A 20,343-nucleotide genomic window follows, 5' to 3' on the forward strand; every position below is an offset into this window, starting at 1 on the left:
GTTGTTGTTCACATCTGAGTCTCTGGCTGCTTGGGAATGGAACGTGTAACTAGGGAAGTTGTGTCGATGGCTATAGAAGCTAGGCAATTAGGATTCGATTCAATTTATGTTATGATAGCGGATGTTTATATGAATTTAAATTTTGGATCAGTAGTTTAGGCCAGTCAGGCCAGTATCTAATAACTTTTTACACACAATTACTATTCATTCTATCGAAATTTGTCTAAAATTGGTCGGAATCTACATATGGTTCATTATAACGGATCTCATAAGAGACGAACGGTTGTTATTAACAACGTTTTTATATTTATGCAAATGTTTACACATAATGTTATAGAATAAATTTTATGTGAATGACAAATACTACTGACTTGTTTGTAATTAATTTTTAAACTTTTGTTGACAAAAGAATAAATGATTTATTTTCATTTGAGCAGAAGTGAATAAGAACATATTATGATATTAGTATATAGAATTTCAGGAAATGAAAAAAACTCTTAATAAACAATTATTGTTTTTTTTTTTCATTTTGTAAATTCAGCCTTAAGCGGAACAAGTGAAGCTTTTGTATTTTAGGTATAAGAAAAGTTTCGCCACAAATATCTCGCAGCGGAAAAGACAAACTGGTATGTAATAATAAAGTTTAAACAGACAAGAATATTTATTTCTTTGCTCGGACCTGAGCATAGCTCCTCATCTAAAAAATAATGATTACAATACATTTTAAATCGCAAATTAAGCAGTTCTTACATGTTCAGTAATGAAGAGAGAAACAAAATAAAGATGCACGGCATATATCATTATAGTAGAGGATATATTAGAGAGTGTTCTAGTTTGGTCTAAAGTTTTGGTCTAAAGTTTTTTATGAAGAACTTCAATTTATAAGATAAAATTAATAATAATTCATACATTTCCAATTAATCTGAACGTTTGTAGCTTATAGTTTTACTTATGTATAACAGATAAAGTCTCCTTTTAGTGCAATTTATAAAACATGCTCAATTATTTAAAGTTTGGATATTTTGTGTTAACAGTAGTTGTACTGTTTGTGCATGTCAGGCCTGGGCCTCTCATAAAATAACTTTCTACATATCGTTTCTGTAGAACATTGTATTTCTTACATATAAGAATAAAATGACATTCATCTTTAATGGCTCTAGCTGAACAAATTTCTTAGAGTCTATAAACGCGGTCTTTTCTTTGTCTACCATACCTCTCACTTTCAATTCGTAATTTGCAAGCGCATATGCAAAACTTTGTGTTGAGTGTTTGTAAAATACGGTAAACAAGATCGCAAAAACAAGGAGCCCAGTGGGACCAAAACAAGACAGGACAGGGCAAAGGCAGAGGACGGACATGCTAATTACTTAATTGATACTTATAATAATAGTTACCGACACGGAAATTAATTGAAACAAATAGTTGATTGATCTATAACCTCACAAAGTAAAGGGGCACAGGGGAATGGGATATGAGTTTCGGAGAAGGGAAGGGCAAACTTAAAAAAATTAAACTAAGGGCAAAATGGCTAAACTGATTTTTATAAAAAGTCTAATTTGTAAAGCAATAAAACATTATTGCCTTCTAGGTCACCTTCAGTTTTGTATAAAAGTATCTATGTTTGAAAATTGGAACAAATTGCTTGTGTTTTATATATACCCAAAATTCATTCGAGTACAAAATATCCTTTACAACCGAAACCCAATTTGACTTCCCGTCGCAACAACCAACTTAACCAAATGCAGGGACTTTCAAACCCTGTCCAATTTTAATAAACCAAACTTGCAATTTGATAGCATACCAGCCAAATTTGTCACAAACATTTTGGCTAATAATATTATTTACAACAACACACAATGTGTTAGATTCTTATCGTCACTTATTCGCTAAATGTTGAGCTGGAAAGTATTTACTATCTCTGCTATCAAACATTTATTGTTAAATATATTATCTATCCAAATATATAATGTAGCCGGTACGTATAATAGTGTTAAACAAACATTTTTTTAATTTGAGCATAAATCAAAATTTGTCTTTTCTTATTGTTTAGATTAATTTCCTAGATTTAAGAAAAAATATACAATAGGTTTTGAAAAATATGCATTTCTACATGTCATTAATAAAATCACTTGTATTTTCAGACAGATTCATCGCTTAAATGCATTCAGTAAGTATTATTCATAATTAATAGGCTGTCTTCGTTAAACGTTTGAAAATGTTTTTTTTAAACATGTTTATATCAAAGTTTGATTCCTTAGGAAGAACAGATGTATTGTCTTTCTTAATTATTGATGTTGCATAGATAAGTTAAAAACATATATATGCAGTTTATGAAACGTGACAGCCAATATTGTATCTTTCAGTCGCAACCAGTTTCCGAAAGTAGGCGAAAGAGCCTTTGGGGTCCCGCAAATGACAAATCATGCGTACCCAAAAAGGTTTGTTAAATAATCACTATAGATTAAGGTCTAACTTGTTCAAGTTCATGTCTAATTTACTTTTGGGTTTAAATTTGGCCCCAGGCATTATTTTAAAAAATGAAAAAAATGGTTTTAAAAAATTGGTTTTTTTTAGTTAAATTTCTTTCCCCTTTTTTTCCCTTTTTTTGATCCGTAAAAGATTTTTATCAAAATCACTTCATAATGTTTTTTAATTTTTAAAAAAATTTTTAAAACAATTTTAAACATTTCCCTGAATCCATATTTCCCTTTTAAATTTCAACAGCCAATTTTATTATTTGCCCGGGAAAGTCCCTTTGTGAAAAGGCACGTTCTTTGACATTAAAAATTTAAAGGTGGGGAGTCAAAGGTTTACCCCGGTGGGAAAAAAAGTAAATTTTAGGGTTTAATGACGTATGTAACCAAAACCTACTATAAAAGGGTCTATTTAATTCCGTATTGCAAACTGGAGACTATTTGTATTAAAATATGATTACATCATTGACGAAATGGAAATAATGACCAATGAACTTGTAAATGTATAAACGATAGCAATAACACTTGCAGTATCCGGTTGTTTAAAACATTACTTTCTTCTGCTAAAGCCGGTTAAAAAAAATAATTCATTATTTAAATGGATTTCAACTTCATCTCTAAAATATACACACTTGTTTTAAAAACATTTTTATTTCCGTTTTTATTAAGTGTGTAATTATTTTTCAAGCATGTAAAATTTCCGAAACAGTTTTCTAGCTGGTGTATCTTGGTTGTATTTAGCATATTTAAAAGTATTTTATTAATAAGCGTATTTTGAAATGATTTATATTATTTATTTTCTTAATGTTAAAATACTTCCTAAAAAAATCTTACTCCACAAATGTTGATTTTGAAAAGACGTCTCTCCCTTTTTCAAATCAAGTTCAATTTTAGAAGAAATTTGTTCCAATATGTATTGCTTTTATATCAAAAGATTTATGTAGTTTTTTTAAAGTATTGTTTTCTAAAAATTTTTCATCAATGGGAAAAATTTATAACATCCAAAAAATCCCTGGTTTAAATTACGGTCTCAAAAAGGGAAAAAAGGGTAAAAAACAATTTGGGAATTTAAAGGTTTTTGGGTAAAACAGAATTAAAAGTAAAGAATGGCGGGCAAACAGAAAGGGCTTGAACCCGTTACAGAGATTTTGAAAACCCAAATCGGGAATGTCAATGAAGAAAAAAAAAGCCCAAAAATTTAAAAAGGGGAAAAAATTTATTTATTTTTAAAAAGGTTTTCCCAAATTAAATATGAAAAGAATGTAAAAAAGAAGTTTTAAAAAAATGTTTTTTAATTTTCCCGAAAAGTCGCATTTTTTCCCCTTAAAATTGTATTTAAATATACTTTTTTAAGGTATGAAGAAGAGTGATTCAACATTTGCCAGGAAGTTATAGAACTAGCAATTTGACAAATTCGATTACTGTAGATTGTGATGATGATGCAAATCCGAATTGTACTATAAAATCCGAGTTGACTACTTTTAATGTCATATTTTTATCAATACCTTTTAGCATAAAACACTAACATATATAAGCTATTACAATAACCTTTAAATTAAAACTTAAACATTATTTCATATCATTTTGCAGGCAAATGGCTCTGCGAGAAGGAATTAAATATCAAAGGTCAATCTTGAAACATTTATACAACGTTATCAACGAAGAATCTGAAAGTAGGAAGACTTCAGAAAGCGAGTATGGCAATTCTTACAAAAGACAAAATGTGGAAATTGAAGAAACACTTAAGAGGTAGGTGAGACTTATAATGGATATGACATTCGTTGTAATTTGACATCATATTTTATAAAACGAGTTTAAGAATTTTCTTGGATGAGTTCAATAGCACGTTTTTATTACATGATCTTTAAATAGATTTGAAATGATTTTTTTCCAGTTAGGTTAGCTTTTATAAAAAAATTTAACCGGTGAATATCAATAATATATCATAGTATATTAACCGTTTGTTTCCTAAAAATAGATTTTCAGAGTACATTTATCGGTCTTTTGCTAAAAGAAAGATTCTTTGGAAATACCCAATATCTATTTATTTTTATCGGCGTTAGAGTTCAATAGCGGAATATACCGATTGTCAATAAGGATAATTATAAAGAATGTCGTTTAGGCAAATTCCGTTGAAAGATTTTTGTGAAAGCGTTTGACAGCTATGGAAAAATAAAGTCCATCAGCTGTAATGATGAAGGTTTGAAGATATACCGTCTGTGCCGGGTCTTCAACAGTTTTTTGTTCATTTTTTTTGAAATTAGGCAGACAAATTGTGGGAAGGTTAGGATCTTTAAATAAAAACCATCATAAAAGCTATTCGGTATAAAGTCGTTTTTGGAGATGTATCACAAATTTAATTGTACAAAAGAACCCTCGGTCAAATGACATAATAATACGCATAAAATAGAATGCAGGTCCTTTTTATCGAAATCTATAAAGGATAAATTATTTTTGATAAATTTAATAGCACAACAAACTTTTATTGCAAAAAACTGTCACCTTTTTTTAAAAAAAATGATACTGATAAAGCTTAAAATTCTTAAAATAGTATGTTTCCTTTTCAATCTTTTTTGAAATTGTATAACATCTTTGATATCAGTGATCCAGAAAATGTTCAAGTGAAAATAGGTAGAATTAGTACCTCCATTCAGGTTATAAATTCGAAATAATAGAATTCTATATAGTTTTATATAAAATTTTCACATAAATTATAAAATTTATTTTTGAAATTTAACATCGGCATTGTTTTCATGTGGCCTATACTGTAACCATCGTCGGATACCCACGGCCGAACCATTAACATTTATCAGCATGTTATGTGACATGTTTATCAATCGTGGGTATCCGACGATGTACTGTAACTGGAGCGTCATACATTTGTCATATATTAAAAAATAAAATAAATGCATAACGTTAACTAGTGCTTTCTTGCGACAAGTTTATATAACGAAGTGTAAATAAAGAAATAACGAACCCCGGTTTATAATGACCTGAAAAAAATGTGAAAAGAAGTTCTTTGGGGGTTTCATTATAAGTAAAGTTAAAAAAAAACCCCAAACAAAACATTTTTTAAAAATTTATAAACAGAAAATAAACAAATTTTTTATTACAAAAAAAGTTTTTTTAACCCTTAAATCATTTAACATTTTGTGAAATAAGGGGTAAACTTATTCTTAAAAAAAGTTAGTTTTTTTAAAAAGATCATTTAAACTTCCCAAAAAAAACCCAAGTAAAAGGGAAAAGGAAAATGTTTAACCCTAGTTTTTTAGATTTTTGTGTATTTTGTTTGAGGGTTTCCAAAAAACATTTTAGTTTAAATACCTCTACTTTGATGGAAAAAACAATTTGACAAAAAACCTTTAGAATTTTGGAAAACCATTTTTCGGGGCATTATGGCATTACTTACCACTGGACCATTGCATTCTTTTAATACCGACACAGTTTGCCACAGAGGAGTCCAATAAGCAAGTGTCGCCGATATTTCAACAAATGTTGTCTAGAATCTGTTGTATAAAACAATGTTTAGCCGATATTTTTCAAAGGTGAGTGACAAATAAAGTTTTATATTTTATCAAATTAATGTCAAACAATGTCTTAGAGGGCTCTTTCAAAGATCGTTGATTGAAGCTGAAAACTGAATTTCAATTTAAATATAATTGTTTTCGATTTTTTGTTTCTTATACAAAACTTGGTCGTCATACTATTAGCAGATTTATATTAAATGGAAAATGTTTACGGGTGCGTCACCATTTCGTCAATGATGTAATCATATTTTAATACAAAATAGTCTGGTAGTTTGCAAATACGAATATCCTTTAGGAAATCTTTTTAATCAATAAGAGTAAACTAAGTAATCATTACCTTTAAAATTTTAGCTTTCAGGGAAGAAACGGGTTACCAACTGGAATGTTTTTGAAATTTAAAAAAATAAAAATTAAAATTTCCACATAAACAAAAGCAAAACAGGAAAAAGGGGAAAAGCTGTTAATAGGGACATTTACAAATTTTTTTTCATATAATTGGGAAACGAAAACATTTTCGCCATAAAATTAAATTTTTCAAAAGAATTTTAAATTAAATCCCAGAAACCAAAATTTTTTTTTTGATTAATTAAAGATTTTTAAAACCCGGGTTTTTTTTAAATAAAAAAAAAAAAACAATTCCTTAAGAAAAAGCCTTTAAACCCGGAAAAAATTTTAAAAAATTTTTTGCTAGCCCTCGTTGCATTGAGTCTGTTCCTGGACGGTAGTGGTAATTGCTATTGGTCTCCCAGTAAAAGAGTGTTTTGTGTCCTAACGTGAAAAATGTGCGGAGCTAAATTAAAATGGAAGTTGGTAAAGGGGAACAGAGGGGTTTATGAAAAATTTTTGCAGATCACTGATTCTTGTTTTTTTAAAGATAGGAGGCAAACATATCCTTTTCAGGTTATCCCGAAAGTTAGCTGGAGCAAACCTCACAACAACAACTCCGAATATAGCTGATCTTAGTGATCACATCGAGCCACAAAACTAGCTGAAACAATTTTTGAACTTTAATGATAATGAATGGACAGATGCTTTTGAAAGACCTGAAAATAACTGATGAAAAAGAATGTATTGCTTTTCTGTTAAACATTCTTGTTGTAAGTTAGATTAAAATAGGTTTTAATTGCTAACATTATAAAGTATACTTTGTATATAGAATATACTGTACTATCTCAAACCTACCATTTAATCAATTATCTTTAGAAGACTTCTTAGGACCCGAACGATGATAACAGAATAATTTACAAATCTGTGGCATAATAACCAAACATCCAAATTCCTTTTCCCTCAAATAAATCAATTTATATAGAAATGAAACAATTAACTAAATTATTTTTGCGTTTTACTTCAAGGAGTCGTATAAAATGTGTGGAACAATTTCTTGTAATCAAACAAAGTTGGTTAACTAACATGCTGCGGAATCCGACCGAATGTTTATCTCTTAATACAAAAGTGAAACAGGTAGGTCGATGTATATTAAGTCATATTGTAACAAAAGGCTGAGGAGGGCGTTGAATTTTCTTTTTTTTTTTTTTTTCATATAATGAAACATTTATTTAGTTACCATATTGCTAATCTTTTACATGTACGTATGATTGTATATAACTTTGGAAAGGAAATATAGATGCCTTTGATAACTGATACATTACATGGTAACATGTAATCTGTAGTAAGTGAGTGAAGTCTTTTGTTAAAATAATCCAATTTCAGTACATTGTTATATCAATATTGTCTGCTTTACCTAATAGTGTATTATTTTGGTAATTATAAAATGTTTCTGCTTAAGTACTTTTCTTTTGTATTAAATATTAAAGGCTAAAAAAATTCTCCCATCCAAATCGGTCATATAGTAGAGGTGCAACTGATTAATTTGATAACTCTGCGTTCCTTTATTAAACAAATCCAGATTTTAAAACGAATATGTATTAGATTTAATATTCTTTATTTAATCTTATAAACATATTAATTAATGCAAATATGAATATTTTTATGAAAGCCGAAAGACAAAAGCATCCTTTCAAAGGTTCAATCAAGATCTTTAGCTGAGCTTAGAAAAATGTGTGCAGAACTTTCTGTAGCTGATGTCAAAATGGTAAGTGTACATATTCAAGTTCTTAAAAACGATATTAACTTTAACAGTCAGCACTGAAGGTCAAAATCATGCGCATATTTTAAATATGAACGTGTGATGTATGAATGATATTGTACATTATGAAATAACTGCAACAATATGCATATTCATTTTATTTTAATATTTAAATCTGAATGAAATTATATCATATCGAATATTTCATAATAAAATGTTATATGAATGAAGTTATTTTTAAACTATGTGAAAGATCTTCATAATACCGAAACATTATTTAAAATTACTCTTTTAACACCTTATTAATTACCTTATAAAATCATATATATATGAATCTTTAATTCTAAATTGTTTCTTATAACGATTTCATACTGTGTAAGGGTTAGGTGACATTCCTAATGAGATTATTTACTCAAAAAAGAGTTTTGATATGTTAGATTTTCTTGTTCTATTGCAGTTCATTGCAACAAAATATAAACAATGGGTGAGCAAAGAACATCTGGAGATTTACACATTAAAGTGTATCGAGTTGTGTTGGCTAATGCATCATCAGACACCACCTGTGTACCTTGATTATGCTGTTACCATTAACTCTACATTCGATACAAATAAATATAAGCCATATACTAAATCAGGGTTAAGTATAGATTATCAAGTATGGCCAGTTCTTCTTCTTCACAAAGATGGACCTCTTCTATGTAAGGGGGTTGCACAAGGAAAGTAAATACATGTGCATACAAATAAAAACACTTCAAATCGTATTATAAACTTTATAACCTAAAATAAATACAGGCTAATAGATATTAAATTTATATCATTCTAACACACTTTCAATCTTCCCTGCGCCTCGTCTTGATTTACCTATCTTGTTTCCACCCAAGATTCAGAGTGAAATATCTTGTAAAACTCCCAATGTATTTTATAATTAACTGTAATGATTAAATTTACAGTAATTATCAATAAATATATATTAGAATCACAATCCATTCCGTCAGTTATATTTTCATTATATTTAGTGCAAATATTTGTAAGTTTAATTAAGAAGAAGTAAATATGCAATAAGCATTGTAATTTGTCAAGGACGGAAGATTCGACACACTTTATTAATTTGAATACAAAGTATTTACAATTGAATAATGTTCAAAATACAGTAAGTAACAATTTACTGTACTTCCCAAAGCCAAATAATTTAACTGAAAGTAATGACGATTAGAAAGAATGACGTACGATAATTCCTCTTACTTCTCCTCACTTCGCCGCCTAGGATAAACAAAGGTATTTGATATTTCAACAATATATTTCGTTTTCGTTACTTAGTGCTATTGAAGAAATGTTCTTATTCTAAACGATTTTACTGTTAGGTAAGTATTTTCATTGTCATTATTCCTGCTTTTTTGGGGTTCAGTGTCTGAAAAGTTTTTGGTTGGATTTTACGTCACACCAACACAGTATCGGGTAAAATGGCAACTTTTCAGAAGACCGAGTAGAACCCAGACGCTCCGTAAGCCAGATGGATAGGCGTCTAAGGTGATAAAGAATTTTTTCACAGCTCAAGCTCAGATCTCGGGTATCTGATTGGTCAGAAACTGGCACATATAATGTACACTAAGCAATGAAGTTCTCGCGATTTGAAACAAAGCTAACCTTTTATATCGACACATTTGTGACTAACATTGTATTTTCATACCTCTCATTCTTTAGAAAACCTTTCATGTGGAAAAAGTCATATACGTCTTTAATGTTTCGATTTTATAAATAACGTGTCGTTCTTTCTGCTCATTTCTCGTCTTTTTGCCTTTACTATCATTTAACTGTTTTAATGAAGGCTAATAGTTTTGAATATACGCACATAAATATCTTTATAATTTAACAGTGACACCTATAAATGATATGATAAATATTGTTACTGTCCAGCTGTGGTACCAGGTCCCTCTAAACTTCATGAAATGTGAAAACGTGGGGATTCTAAATGGCTGGACTCTCGGAACGATAATATCCTCACAAAAACTGAAATGATCACAGTTATATCAAAGTTCTATTTTAGATAGAATTGCTAGGGCTAGAGGGACACCGATTCTACTTGTCTCAGCCTATAGGTCTATTTAGCTGTAATATGCTATTTTAACAGATGTTAATAGTGAGATATTCTGAGTAACTGTGATATGACTACGTCACTCTGAATGTCACTGTAATTTGTAATGAGTCCTTACATCTGCAGGTTAGCCAAATGAAGAGAGAAAAAAGACCTTTCATTGATTACTTTATTCAAAAGTGTTAACTTTTGTTTAATAAAAGTGTTCAATAACAGATATAATATAACAAAAAAACATTAACATACATGTATATGCAAGATAATTCAGCATTAAAATCTAATTATCCCCATATGGATCTCAAAATTGAGCATCGGTAAAAAATATATGTAAATTTCCGCTTATCCAGATGTGAGATATAACTCGATATGTGAAGTAGAAAATATGCCAATCTCAACTTTTTAAATATTTATATAAATTCAAAGATTTTTTTAAGAAAATCGAAATGTGATTCTACCCTCTTGACTTTCCTCTATATTTACCCATTTTTATTCTGGATTTTTATGCAGTCTTGATCGAGATATTCTTTCCGTCATTTGTTCTGGTGTGCACAAAACATACAATGCATATGAAGAAAATGTCGCTGAACGGACTCAAAATACGGAGTTTTCACAAAATCTTACCACCAAATGATGCTTGACATTCTAACAAACCCTTATCCATTGAAACATTAAATGAGATTTGGTTCAAAATAAAAGATTCTTCATGCAAAAATTATTTGATATTACAATGTTTAATTGACATGAGGGTAAAATGTTTCTTTTGATGGTAGTTTTAATGAAGAAGTTTATTTGCCATCCACTGCATGACAATAAATAATAAAATACTTGTGCCGGTGAGTAAAAATCTATTAAATACATTTGAAGTGATGTTTAAATAATTCATAGAAAAAAATTATACGATTAAATATGTTTACAAAGATATGGTCCATTTCATTGTAAAATGTTTAATCTTGTCGAAGTAACGTTTTCTAAGAGGGAAATTATTAATCATAACAGTATTATTTACTCTGTGTCAAAATATTTTTATGTTTTTTTTTTAATATATTTCTATTACTAGCACCAGATATGTGGCCTATTGATGTAGTAATATTTAATTTACCAAACACACATACTAATAAACTTCCAGCTAAACGTATGGAGCTTTAATTGTTCTTTAGATTTGCTATCAAATGACCATATGAAAGTGATGCGTAATTTTGTTAATGGTTTTCTATATCACCTATGGATCTCTTCGGCACATATGAAGCTCGACTGGATTTTTTACGAGCAATTCCTTTATTATGGGTCTAATCTCAATGACTCTTCAATTAGGGTTTGTTTAAATGTTCAGCATCGTTCGATGAAAACATTGTTTTTTAGTACATTCAGCGACATTTTCTTCATAAACATCGCATGATTTGTGCACAAAAGAACCCACGACGGAAAGAATATCTCTACGAAAACTTCATAAAAAAACCGGAACAAAAATAGGTAAATATAATGATTGTGTAATGTTTGTAGATTAGGGTTCACAACATTATTGAAAACAATGTATCTTGAGTCCATTCAGCGACATTGTCTTCATACACATTGCATGTTTTATGCCCACCGTTCTGGTGGACGGACAGAAATAAAAAATTTTCCACGAAAAACTGTTTAAAAATAGGTAAATATAATGATTGTGTTATGTTTGTAGATTAGGGTTAACAACATTATTTGTTTATAGATCATCTGGTACCTGTCTCTTTTCATGAGTTATTAGCTTTCAGAACTGATGTACGTAGCCACCATTCCTTCTCATAAAAGGAACCAGGGATTTGTAGATTATCGTACTGCTCAACATGTAAATTGGAGATGGGGCTCCCTTGTTGAACAGAAACACTTAGTCATATCTGTCAAAGATTTATTCGCTTAAACATTTGCAAGATATCATGTACTATACATACTTAACAGATCTTACAGTTGTATGACATTTTTTTTCGATAAATAAATAACTGTCAGTGACCTTCCTGCAATAAAATATAATTTATTGTACATGCATTGACTCTTATTAATGATGCTTTTTGGTGAAAAAATAAACCCAACATGATTGTTTTACTTCATTAGACTTGACTTTAGAACACGGTACTGAATTAGTTGTATAGTTGGCATTGACAATAATGGAAATTGATGTAAGAAACATTATATGAATAAATTTGCAATACTTACAAGGTTCTTATTTATCCCCTTTTGTAACTTGAACATCTTCATGTATAGTCTCTAACACAGGTGAGAGATCTAGGGCTATCTCAACACTCTTTTCACTTAACTTTGTAAGTAGTTCGAATATTTCAAACAAAAAAGGCATATACTTAATAAATATGAGGGATGATCAAAAATTACCCGGAAATTGTTTATGATTCTGACAAATTTCGTGTTTTCTCCATGAAATATTTATCTTTTAATTGCAAAATATTATTGATTTACTGACACACAGTGCCGTCTTAGGTCGCCTTAAACAGCGGCGCAGCTCGGAGATGACATTTATAATTCACCAAAGTGATTGATGCAAAAAATGATCTTCACCAAAATTTGCCGGAGCCTGGTGTAAAACCCGGAATATGTCATGCTGAAATTTCAAGTCATCTGAACAGTGGATTATTGTGCAATCAAGGTTTGAAGTTGAGACGCTTATTTATTTCAAAAAACGTCGTCAGTAAAGCGTTAGGAAAGTGGCGCTTTAATAAACATTTGTCGGCAGTTAAATATCCTTCACAAACATCTAAAATGACAAAAGAGACCCGACACAAGCATTTTGTTAGTCAAACAAAAGGTTTTTAAAAGTGTAGACGTTTTTTCAGACTGTTGTTCTAATCTTTAAAAAAATGCGTTTGCAGCCTTGCAGAAATTTTTGTGCAATTTTTAAAATAAATTCTAATTGATGATTTGCATGTATCTAAGATTAGTTTTAAGTATTTATCAAATTTATCCAAAACTGATTCTTACTGAATTTAAGTAAATACAAGTCGATAGCTTCATTTCCTTTTCTTATCTAGTAAAAATGAGCGGCGGCAAACGCAAACTAAACCATTTTTTTTCTTACAATTTACTTTTTTTTTTTCTTTAACATCTGATTGCTACATTCGTATTATCTCATCATTTCCGTACTTTAAGCACTTTTTATCGTCTAAATATAAATTTGAAAAACCAGGCTTTTAAAACACCCTGTAGCGAACAATTTTCATACTTTACTATCTAAACTATTGCTATTATCAATTTACATTGTTTGTATAATACGATAGTCACTCTTCGATCAAACCGGTTTTTACGGATCATTTCTAAAGGTCATATCTATGCCATATGCACATGTGCAATGCAAATTTCTTCCTGGTCTAATACGAGGAATTTCATAAATAATTTTTGATACTGGTTTTAATAGAAATGTGGATTATTACATGAAATAGCAGGTAAATTGGCTGTTTAATATTTTATTCAAATACTCAAAAGAAATGTTTTTTTCTCTTCTTTTTTTAAATGTGTTGTTCAAACATAACTGCAAAAATTAAGAATTTTAAGATTTAGCAATATCCATAGTAGATGTTTGTTATATATTTAGAACGAAGGTCATACTAAACGAGACACTCCGTTAAACTTTAACAAAAATAACTTCAAAATAGGTTTAACCGTACGCAGTTTAGGTATCGCTGTAATGGTTTGTGTTAGTAATTGAACCGATCAATACATACAAGTTCTCTCATAACACATTTAAATTCACTTCAAAATTTTAAATACCTGTCGTTCAAAAGTATTTTCTTTTGTTTAATTTGTGCACGACTTTATTGCAATATTACATTTCATATTATGAAGTCAAGACAAAATACCAGAAATCAAATTACTATTCATGATGTGTTATATCTAATTAAAAACACAAAAAAATATCTATTGTAACATACCCATCGAAGTGTAAATAGTCGGGAAACAAGTAAAAATGAAAATAACTTGACTGTTTGCCATAATTGTGTACAATTATATATCTTACTATGAAAGAAATAAATTAATGAAATAATCCACTTGATCAACGGATATTTCTGTACAATAAATAATGTTCAGAATGTATCGGCAACGCCCAATTCTTAAAAAAAGAGTAGGACAGTCTTTTATAGTGTGGGTAGTTTTTATTACATTTTCATGATCAATTATTGGTCAGTCATCATTATAATAGTCAATTATTTTAAATACATGCGTTTAATTATCAATATTCAAGAGGAAATAACATAATTATCTGATTCATGTTAAAAGGCCATAAAGATATATAACAGATTGAAGACTGCGTAAAATAATTCATTTAAACTTTACATTCAGTGTTTCTGTTATATTCTTAATCATGCAAGGTTTAAAATAATTCTGATAAATAGTTTTCATTCTACTTCATGCATTTTTGCCACGTTGCATCTTTAAGTATTGACATCAAATCTGTATTTATTTCTCGATTATTTTGGACAAGACAAGTTAATTAGCTATGCGTGTGCTATCAAACTAGTATTCCGGTTTCCAGTTGTTTTTTCTAACTCATTCTTAAGTTGCAAAATCTGAAATTGTAATATAAATTTCAACTTTTAATTCATTCATGTAAACAATTGTATATGTTAAACGTTCATAGAAAAGAATGAATACTTCGTTGATAAAAAGCTATAATTGTATTGTTATCGGAAGTTACAATACGTTATATATTTGGACTCGTATACAGTTTGAAAAGTCATATTGGCCTCGCCTATTGACTCGTCCAATATGACTTTTAATAGGCGAGGCCAATATGACTTTTCAAATTGTGTACGAGTCCAAATATATGGTGTATTGTATATTAAAATGTATAATAACCTTTAATTATTAAACAACAAGGCAACATGACTGGTATTTATAATGTAGTGACATCATACAGGTTCATTAAAAATAGTGTATATGAAATTTGGTAAATATCTTGTTAAACTTGTCAGGATAATTCTTGAACCAGATTCTTATACAGCCAATTACGACAATGCGTTCTGTTATATAAGTACACATGAAACATGTACAAAACATCAGCAACTCGATTAGCTTGTTAACATATTTTAATATTGTGACATTATGTAAAATGTGTGTATCTCGAGAAAAATTTATATGATTTACGTTTACAATAATACTTCGTGACGTAGATTTTTACAGAATTATAGCATCGGCATTATCAATACTTTGTCATCGGCATTGACAATACTTGACAATTGAGAACCTAAGTTTATGTAATGAGATCTTCTTCGGTTAAAGCATTTACAAATGATTGTACAACAGGATATGACGTTGGAAATTTCTAAGACCATTGCATCTTTTAGGGTCTGTCATAATGTGATTATTCATACTTTATATGAGTTCAACTGTAAAAGTAAAGTGAAAAAAGTTAAGCATAATTGTTGTTGTAGTTATCTAGTACTTAATAGCGTGAAGTCCAACAAATAAAGGTAAGTTAATATTTTCTTTAATTCAAATAGAACATATTTCCACTAGTTGTACCTTAGAAGATTGTAATCAATTTCAAGTCTGAATGGATTGATCAGGTAAGAGTTCGTTGTAAGCTTTGGAGCTATTCTGAGCTTTGAGTACTTCTCAAGTTTCTACGGTTGAGAAGAAGATGCCAAGTGACGACACCCTATTTGATAACTTTTAGGAAGCCACAAAAAGCGCTCCAGTCAATGAAAATCTTAAGACTTGGTCATGTGATCAGTCTATATCAATATTTAACAATATAGCAATAGCAAAGTTATAACAGACATACGTAGCACATATATGGCTTAAATGAAAAGCCACATTAACAAATCTGAAATACCATTTAAAAATACATATTAACATAAAGTCCGTCCAAAATTTATTAGCGTAGTAATATATGCAGACAACAAGCAGAATGTAGATTGATTTGTTTGTTGTTGTTGTTGTTGTCGTTTGGATGGCAGTAAATGTATTTTGGTTGAAAATTTTATATGTTTTCAAGAGTGCGAAATTCAAAGGAGAATATTTTTATAAAAATGTTATATTCACTATTTTAGGAAGTATATATATATATATATGAAGCTTATTATGTAGTTATAATTGGTCAAATGAATTTTAACATATTAATAGTGATTAAAACAGTTTAAAACAGAATTTGAATTTGAAATAATATATCAATACTATAAATAAAGATTAAAGTAAAGAAAATTGACAAAATACTCTTAACTTTTAAAAGATATTAATTTCAAGGTTTTTTCCTTGTTTTTGTGTATTTGTATATTGCTATTCTATTACATATGAATATCTCAAATGGAATTTGTTAAAACTATCTCTCTGTATATATGAATAATTATGTATAATATTTGTGTATAATAGAAAAAAAGATATGATATGATAATTGAGAGCGTAGTAATCGTTCTTTTAATGACCACATTAAGAATATCAAACAAAACAAAATTATTTAAAGATTTATTAAGGAATGTCCAGTATACATGTATTTATTTATTTTTTATATATTTATTTACTAGTACATTATTTCATAATGATAGCCACTCACTATTAAACGTCTGACAAACATTTTCTAATTAAATAACTTTTTGACATAGACATTTGTTAACTTTATATCTGATGTCGAAGATAACAGTCCGTACCATTCCATCGTGGTAATGAAGTCACGCGGGACTTCAACGTACGATGTAGAAGATTGAATAATGTTTAAAATTTGAGAGATGTTTCACTTTACATTAGAAATTCTCAAGATTTGATACAAACAAATATAAAAATGTATATTAGATCAAGTTCGGACCTAGACTATCTGGCATGGCCAGTTTTTCATTTTCGCTAAGACGGGCCTCTTACGAGGGTTGTTCGGAAAGTTTTGAGACAATATGATTTTCTCTGTTTCTAATTACAGCTGCGAATATTATTTAATACAAATTATAGCTTAATATGTTATTTATCCGAGTTATGTCTTTAAAACGTTGTAACGTTACTATACGGCACATAATCGTTTCCATAGCAACACCTGTCTACGCATCCTGGCGCACGGACTATTTTCTTGTTATAAGTTTTCTTACTGAATAAAAAGAGCCCCTAAAATTGCGCCAAACGTCACGAAAATTTTATGACGTCACTTCCAGCTTAAGGACGTCATTTCCGCTAGTTGTTTAAGCCGTTACCGCAGATCATTATAGCAATACGTGCGCGACAAGACAACGACTATGGAAACACCGTCAAAAGAGGAACAGCGTGTTTTTTTTAAGTTTTGCGTTAATCTTGGGAAAACGCCAACAGAAGCTAAGCAACTTCTAGAACAGGCAAACAACGGACGTACTGTTAGTCGACCATTGGTATTTAGATGGCATAAAGAGTTTCGGGATGGCAGAAAGTCAACAAATGACAAGGAAAGGAGCGGTCGCCCATCCGTCATCGACGATAAACTGACACTTGCAAGAAACGCGCTTCAGTGCGGAATCCGGTTTGAGGACCTAATTGAACTGCGCTCGAGCATTATTGCAACATTTAAATCTGACTGGTATAGAAATGTATTCGCCAAGTGGGTTACGAGGCATGAGAAATGTTTACGTTGTGAAGGAAGATACTTTGAAAAGGAGTTTATCACACACCCGTGCCGATTTTGCGACTCCGTAAATATGGTATTGCACGGCCGTGCATATATTTTGACGTGACGTCATTAGCGTTATACAAACGTAGTGTGAAGAGCGCTAAATGTAAGCGTTATACTATAGGCGCGTCAATGAAATATGACTCTTATTTCACTTTAAACGGTCTTTATTTTGGGTATGTGATAAATAGAATATTAAATTCATGTAAGTTCCATACTGAATTTATCGCACTCGTTGAATAAAATAATATTATGCTCGCCAGAGGCTCACATAATATAATGTTATTCAACTCGTGCAATAAATTCAGTATGGAACTTACACTCATTCAATATCCTCTATAGCAGTTGACTTTTCTACGGTGACGTTAAACTCTGGAAATAACGGCAACGTCGGATAACGTCGTTGCGTGCGCCGGGTCACCGGTAGTGTCTGTGCCTAACGCTTTGTAGCTTTTGTATACATGAAGCTATTGTTATGAAATTTTACACTATAATAGATGAGGTATTAAAGTAATACATAGTAAACTCTTGTTTGATTTTATCTTTTCCAACGCTAAATATTGACCCAGTCTCAAAACTTTCCGAACAACCCTCGTATTTGTAAGACGGTTACACAAGGTTAAACTAAAACGGCAAGTAAGATTTTTCTCAAGTACCAATAGCTTCTTTATAGTTTACACACTTCCTAATCAGTACAAAGTACATAATATTGGTAAGTTACATAACTATTGCTCCAATTTTTTTCAAAGTTATTGCCCTTTTAAGCACCGAGACTATGGATAGGGTTAACCTAAACCGACAAGTTGGATATATCTTAAGTTCTAATTGTATTAATGGCTTTATGATTTCCATACTTACTCATTTATATGATGTACAAGTTGTTGCCAGGTTATATAGCTGTGCCATCCATATTTCCCACTTATTTCCCCTTTTTATCACTTAAAAAATAAGACCTTGCATGGTTAAATAAATCTATTCCGGCAAGTTGGATTTATATTAAATTATTGTCTTCAGAACAATGTTAAAATCGCTAAAATGACACTTGAAAAAAAATCAGTTGTCTTAACCGGGATTTGAACCACAGAACTCTCACATCTAAATGAAGCGCCTTACCATCGGACCAAGGGCTTCAAATATAGTTATAACAAAAAAGTATAAAAAAAGTCAGATGCAAACAAAAAGATTCTGAATTTAGAATTTCCATTTGGGTTTGTAATTCTTAAAGTGATATTCAGGCAAAATAATGACAAAATATTAAAATTATCCCATGAACTCAAATCACGCTAAAATAACATTTCTTAAACTTTCAGCATGAATTTCTGTTTAAATTCTATATATTTTGGGTTTGAAGCGTAAATATATATTTTTTTATATATAATTTAGACACCAACAGAATCACCGAAAGTTTTCAAACAAGTCATGTGACTTGAAGTTACAATAACAGATATTGCAGATATTGTATGATTGAAACAAGTCTAAGTCTTTCATTTGACATGTTATTTAACGTTTCCAGAGTTCACTGTGACAATTTTTGTGAAATCCTAGCGCTCTAACCTGCCCACGCAGGACAAGTTAGTAAACCACCTTTTTTCTTTATATGGAGAAAAGATTTGTTCCTTTGACTGTCTAATTCATTCATTTTGAGGTCATTTACAGAATAATTCATGAAAAATTAAAAAAAAAAATAAGAGATGAAAATTTTGCCTGTGTCTCCCTTGTCTCCCTGTGTCTTCCATATTTGGTAGGTAGATACTTTTAATGATTCTTTAACTTGTTGTGGAGTAAGGGGTCACTGGTGTTAAGGTCAAGGACACTGGTGTAAAAATAATTTTAAACGTTTTTGTTCATACGGCCTTTAATTTTAAGTAAATGCTTTTCATGTGTAATACTGACATGCATGATTAATGTAACCGTGCTATTGGCAAAATATTTATGCAATCTGTTTTTTTTTTAATTTCAGTAGGATTAACTTTGTTTCAGAAATCTTTTTAACTAAGCTCAAATAGAAAAAACGTAACATGTATTGCCTTACATATAGCCCATAAACATTGTAAACATTAACTTACTAATCCTCCCTTTAAAACTGAGCTTATGTAGGTAGTCAATAGTCCAAGTTTTGTCTATAATTATACAAAGCGCAATAATAAAATGTTGTTCTATTTCAAAAGCATTTTAAGTGAAACAGATATATTTTTTTCATTTTGATTTAAGAATAATATGTTAAGGACAATTAAACTTTATCTTTTGAGAATAATATTAAGCTTAATATGATAATAAATTATTATCATACTTTGAAGTGCATTTGATAGCAAGAGAATCCATTTATTTAACGTCAATAACTGATAAACCACATAAAGCAAATATTTAATCAAACGATACGCTTCATGATACGGCCATTGTTACCTTTATTTTGACTCATAGGTAAAACCTTTCAAACTTTACAACTATTAAAAACTACACGAAGATTGTTTTCTGAGTTATAAATAGCTGTTTTGGTATCGATTCTTTTTTTGAATACATAAATAGATATAGTCGTTTCAATTGTAAATCAAATATCGACGTAA

At 30.0% G+C, this 20,343-nt stretch overlaps 2 protein-coding genes across 2 annotated transcripts in view; both read left to right on the forward strand.

Annotated features, from left to right (window-relative positions):
• The first annotated feature begins 234 nt into the window (after window positions 1-234).
• Window positions 235-20,343, forward strand: part of LOC132725156 (uncharacterized) — a 65,420-nt gene continuing 45,311 nt past the window's right edge. The window contains exons 1-2 of the mRNA XM_060710244.1: window positions 235-626; window positions 2,142-2,167. The gene's annotated coding sequence lies outside the window, so the exon portion shown is untranslated. The remainder of the gene's footprint in view (window positions 627-2,141; window positions 2,168-20,343) is intronic.
• On the forward strand, window positions 7,368-9,181 carry LOC132725155 (uncharacterized). Its single transcript, XM_060710241.1, has 3 exons — window positions 7,368-7,462; window positions 7,998-8,093; window positions 8,545-9,181. The coding sequence occupies exons 1-3, from the start codon at window positions 7,412-7,414 to the stop codon at window positions 8,809-8,811; spliced, it is 414 nt and encodes a 137-aa protein (XP_060566224.1). The 5' UTR covers window positions 7,368-7,411; the 3' UTR covers window positions 8,812-9,181.

This window comes from Ruditapes philippinarum, unplaced genomic scaffold (genome assembly GCF_026571515.1).
Source record: "Ruditapes philippinarum isolate M1 unplaced genomic scaffold, ASM2657151v2 ctg2052_1_1_1_1, whole genome shotgun sequence".
Classification (NCBI taxonomy): Eukaryota; Metazoa; Mollusca; class Bivalvia; order Venerida; family Veneridae; genus Ruditapes; species Ruditapes philippinarum.

What these genes read in the sequence shown, in the direction of transcription:
- LOC132725155 (XM_060710241.1), top strand. Translation starts at nt 7,412, where the DNA reads ATGCTGCGGAATCCGACCGAATGTTTATCTCTTAATACAAAAGTGAAA. An exon ending in TTAATACAAAAGTGAAACAG is followed by an intron (nt 7,463 to 7,997) that starts GTAGGTCGATGT and finishes TTTTTATGAAAG; the next exon opens with CCGAAAGACAAAAGCATCCT. An exon ending in CTGTAGCTGATGTCAAAATG is followed by an intron (nt 8,094 to 8,544) that starts GTAAGTGTACAT and finishes GTTCTATTGCAG; the next exon opens with TTCATTGCAACAAAATATAA.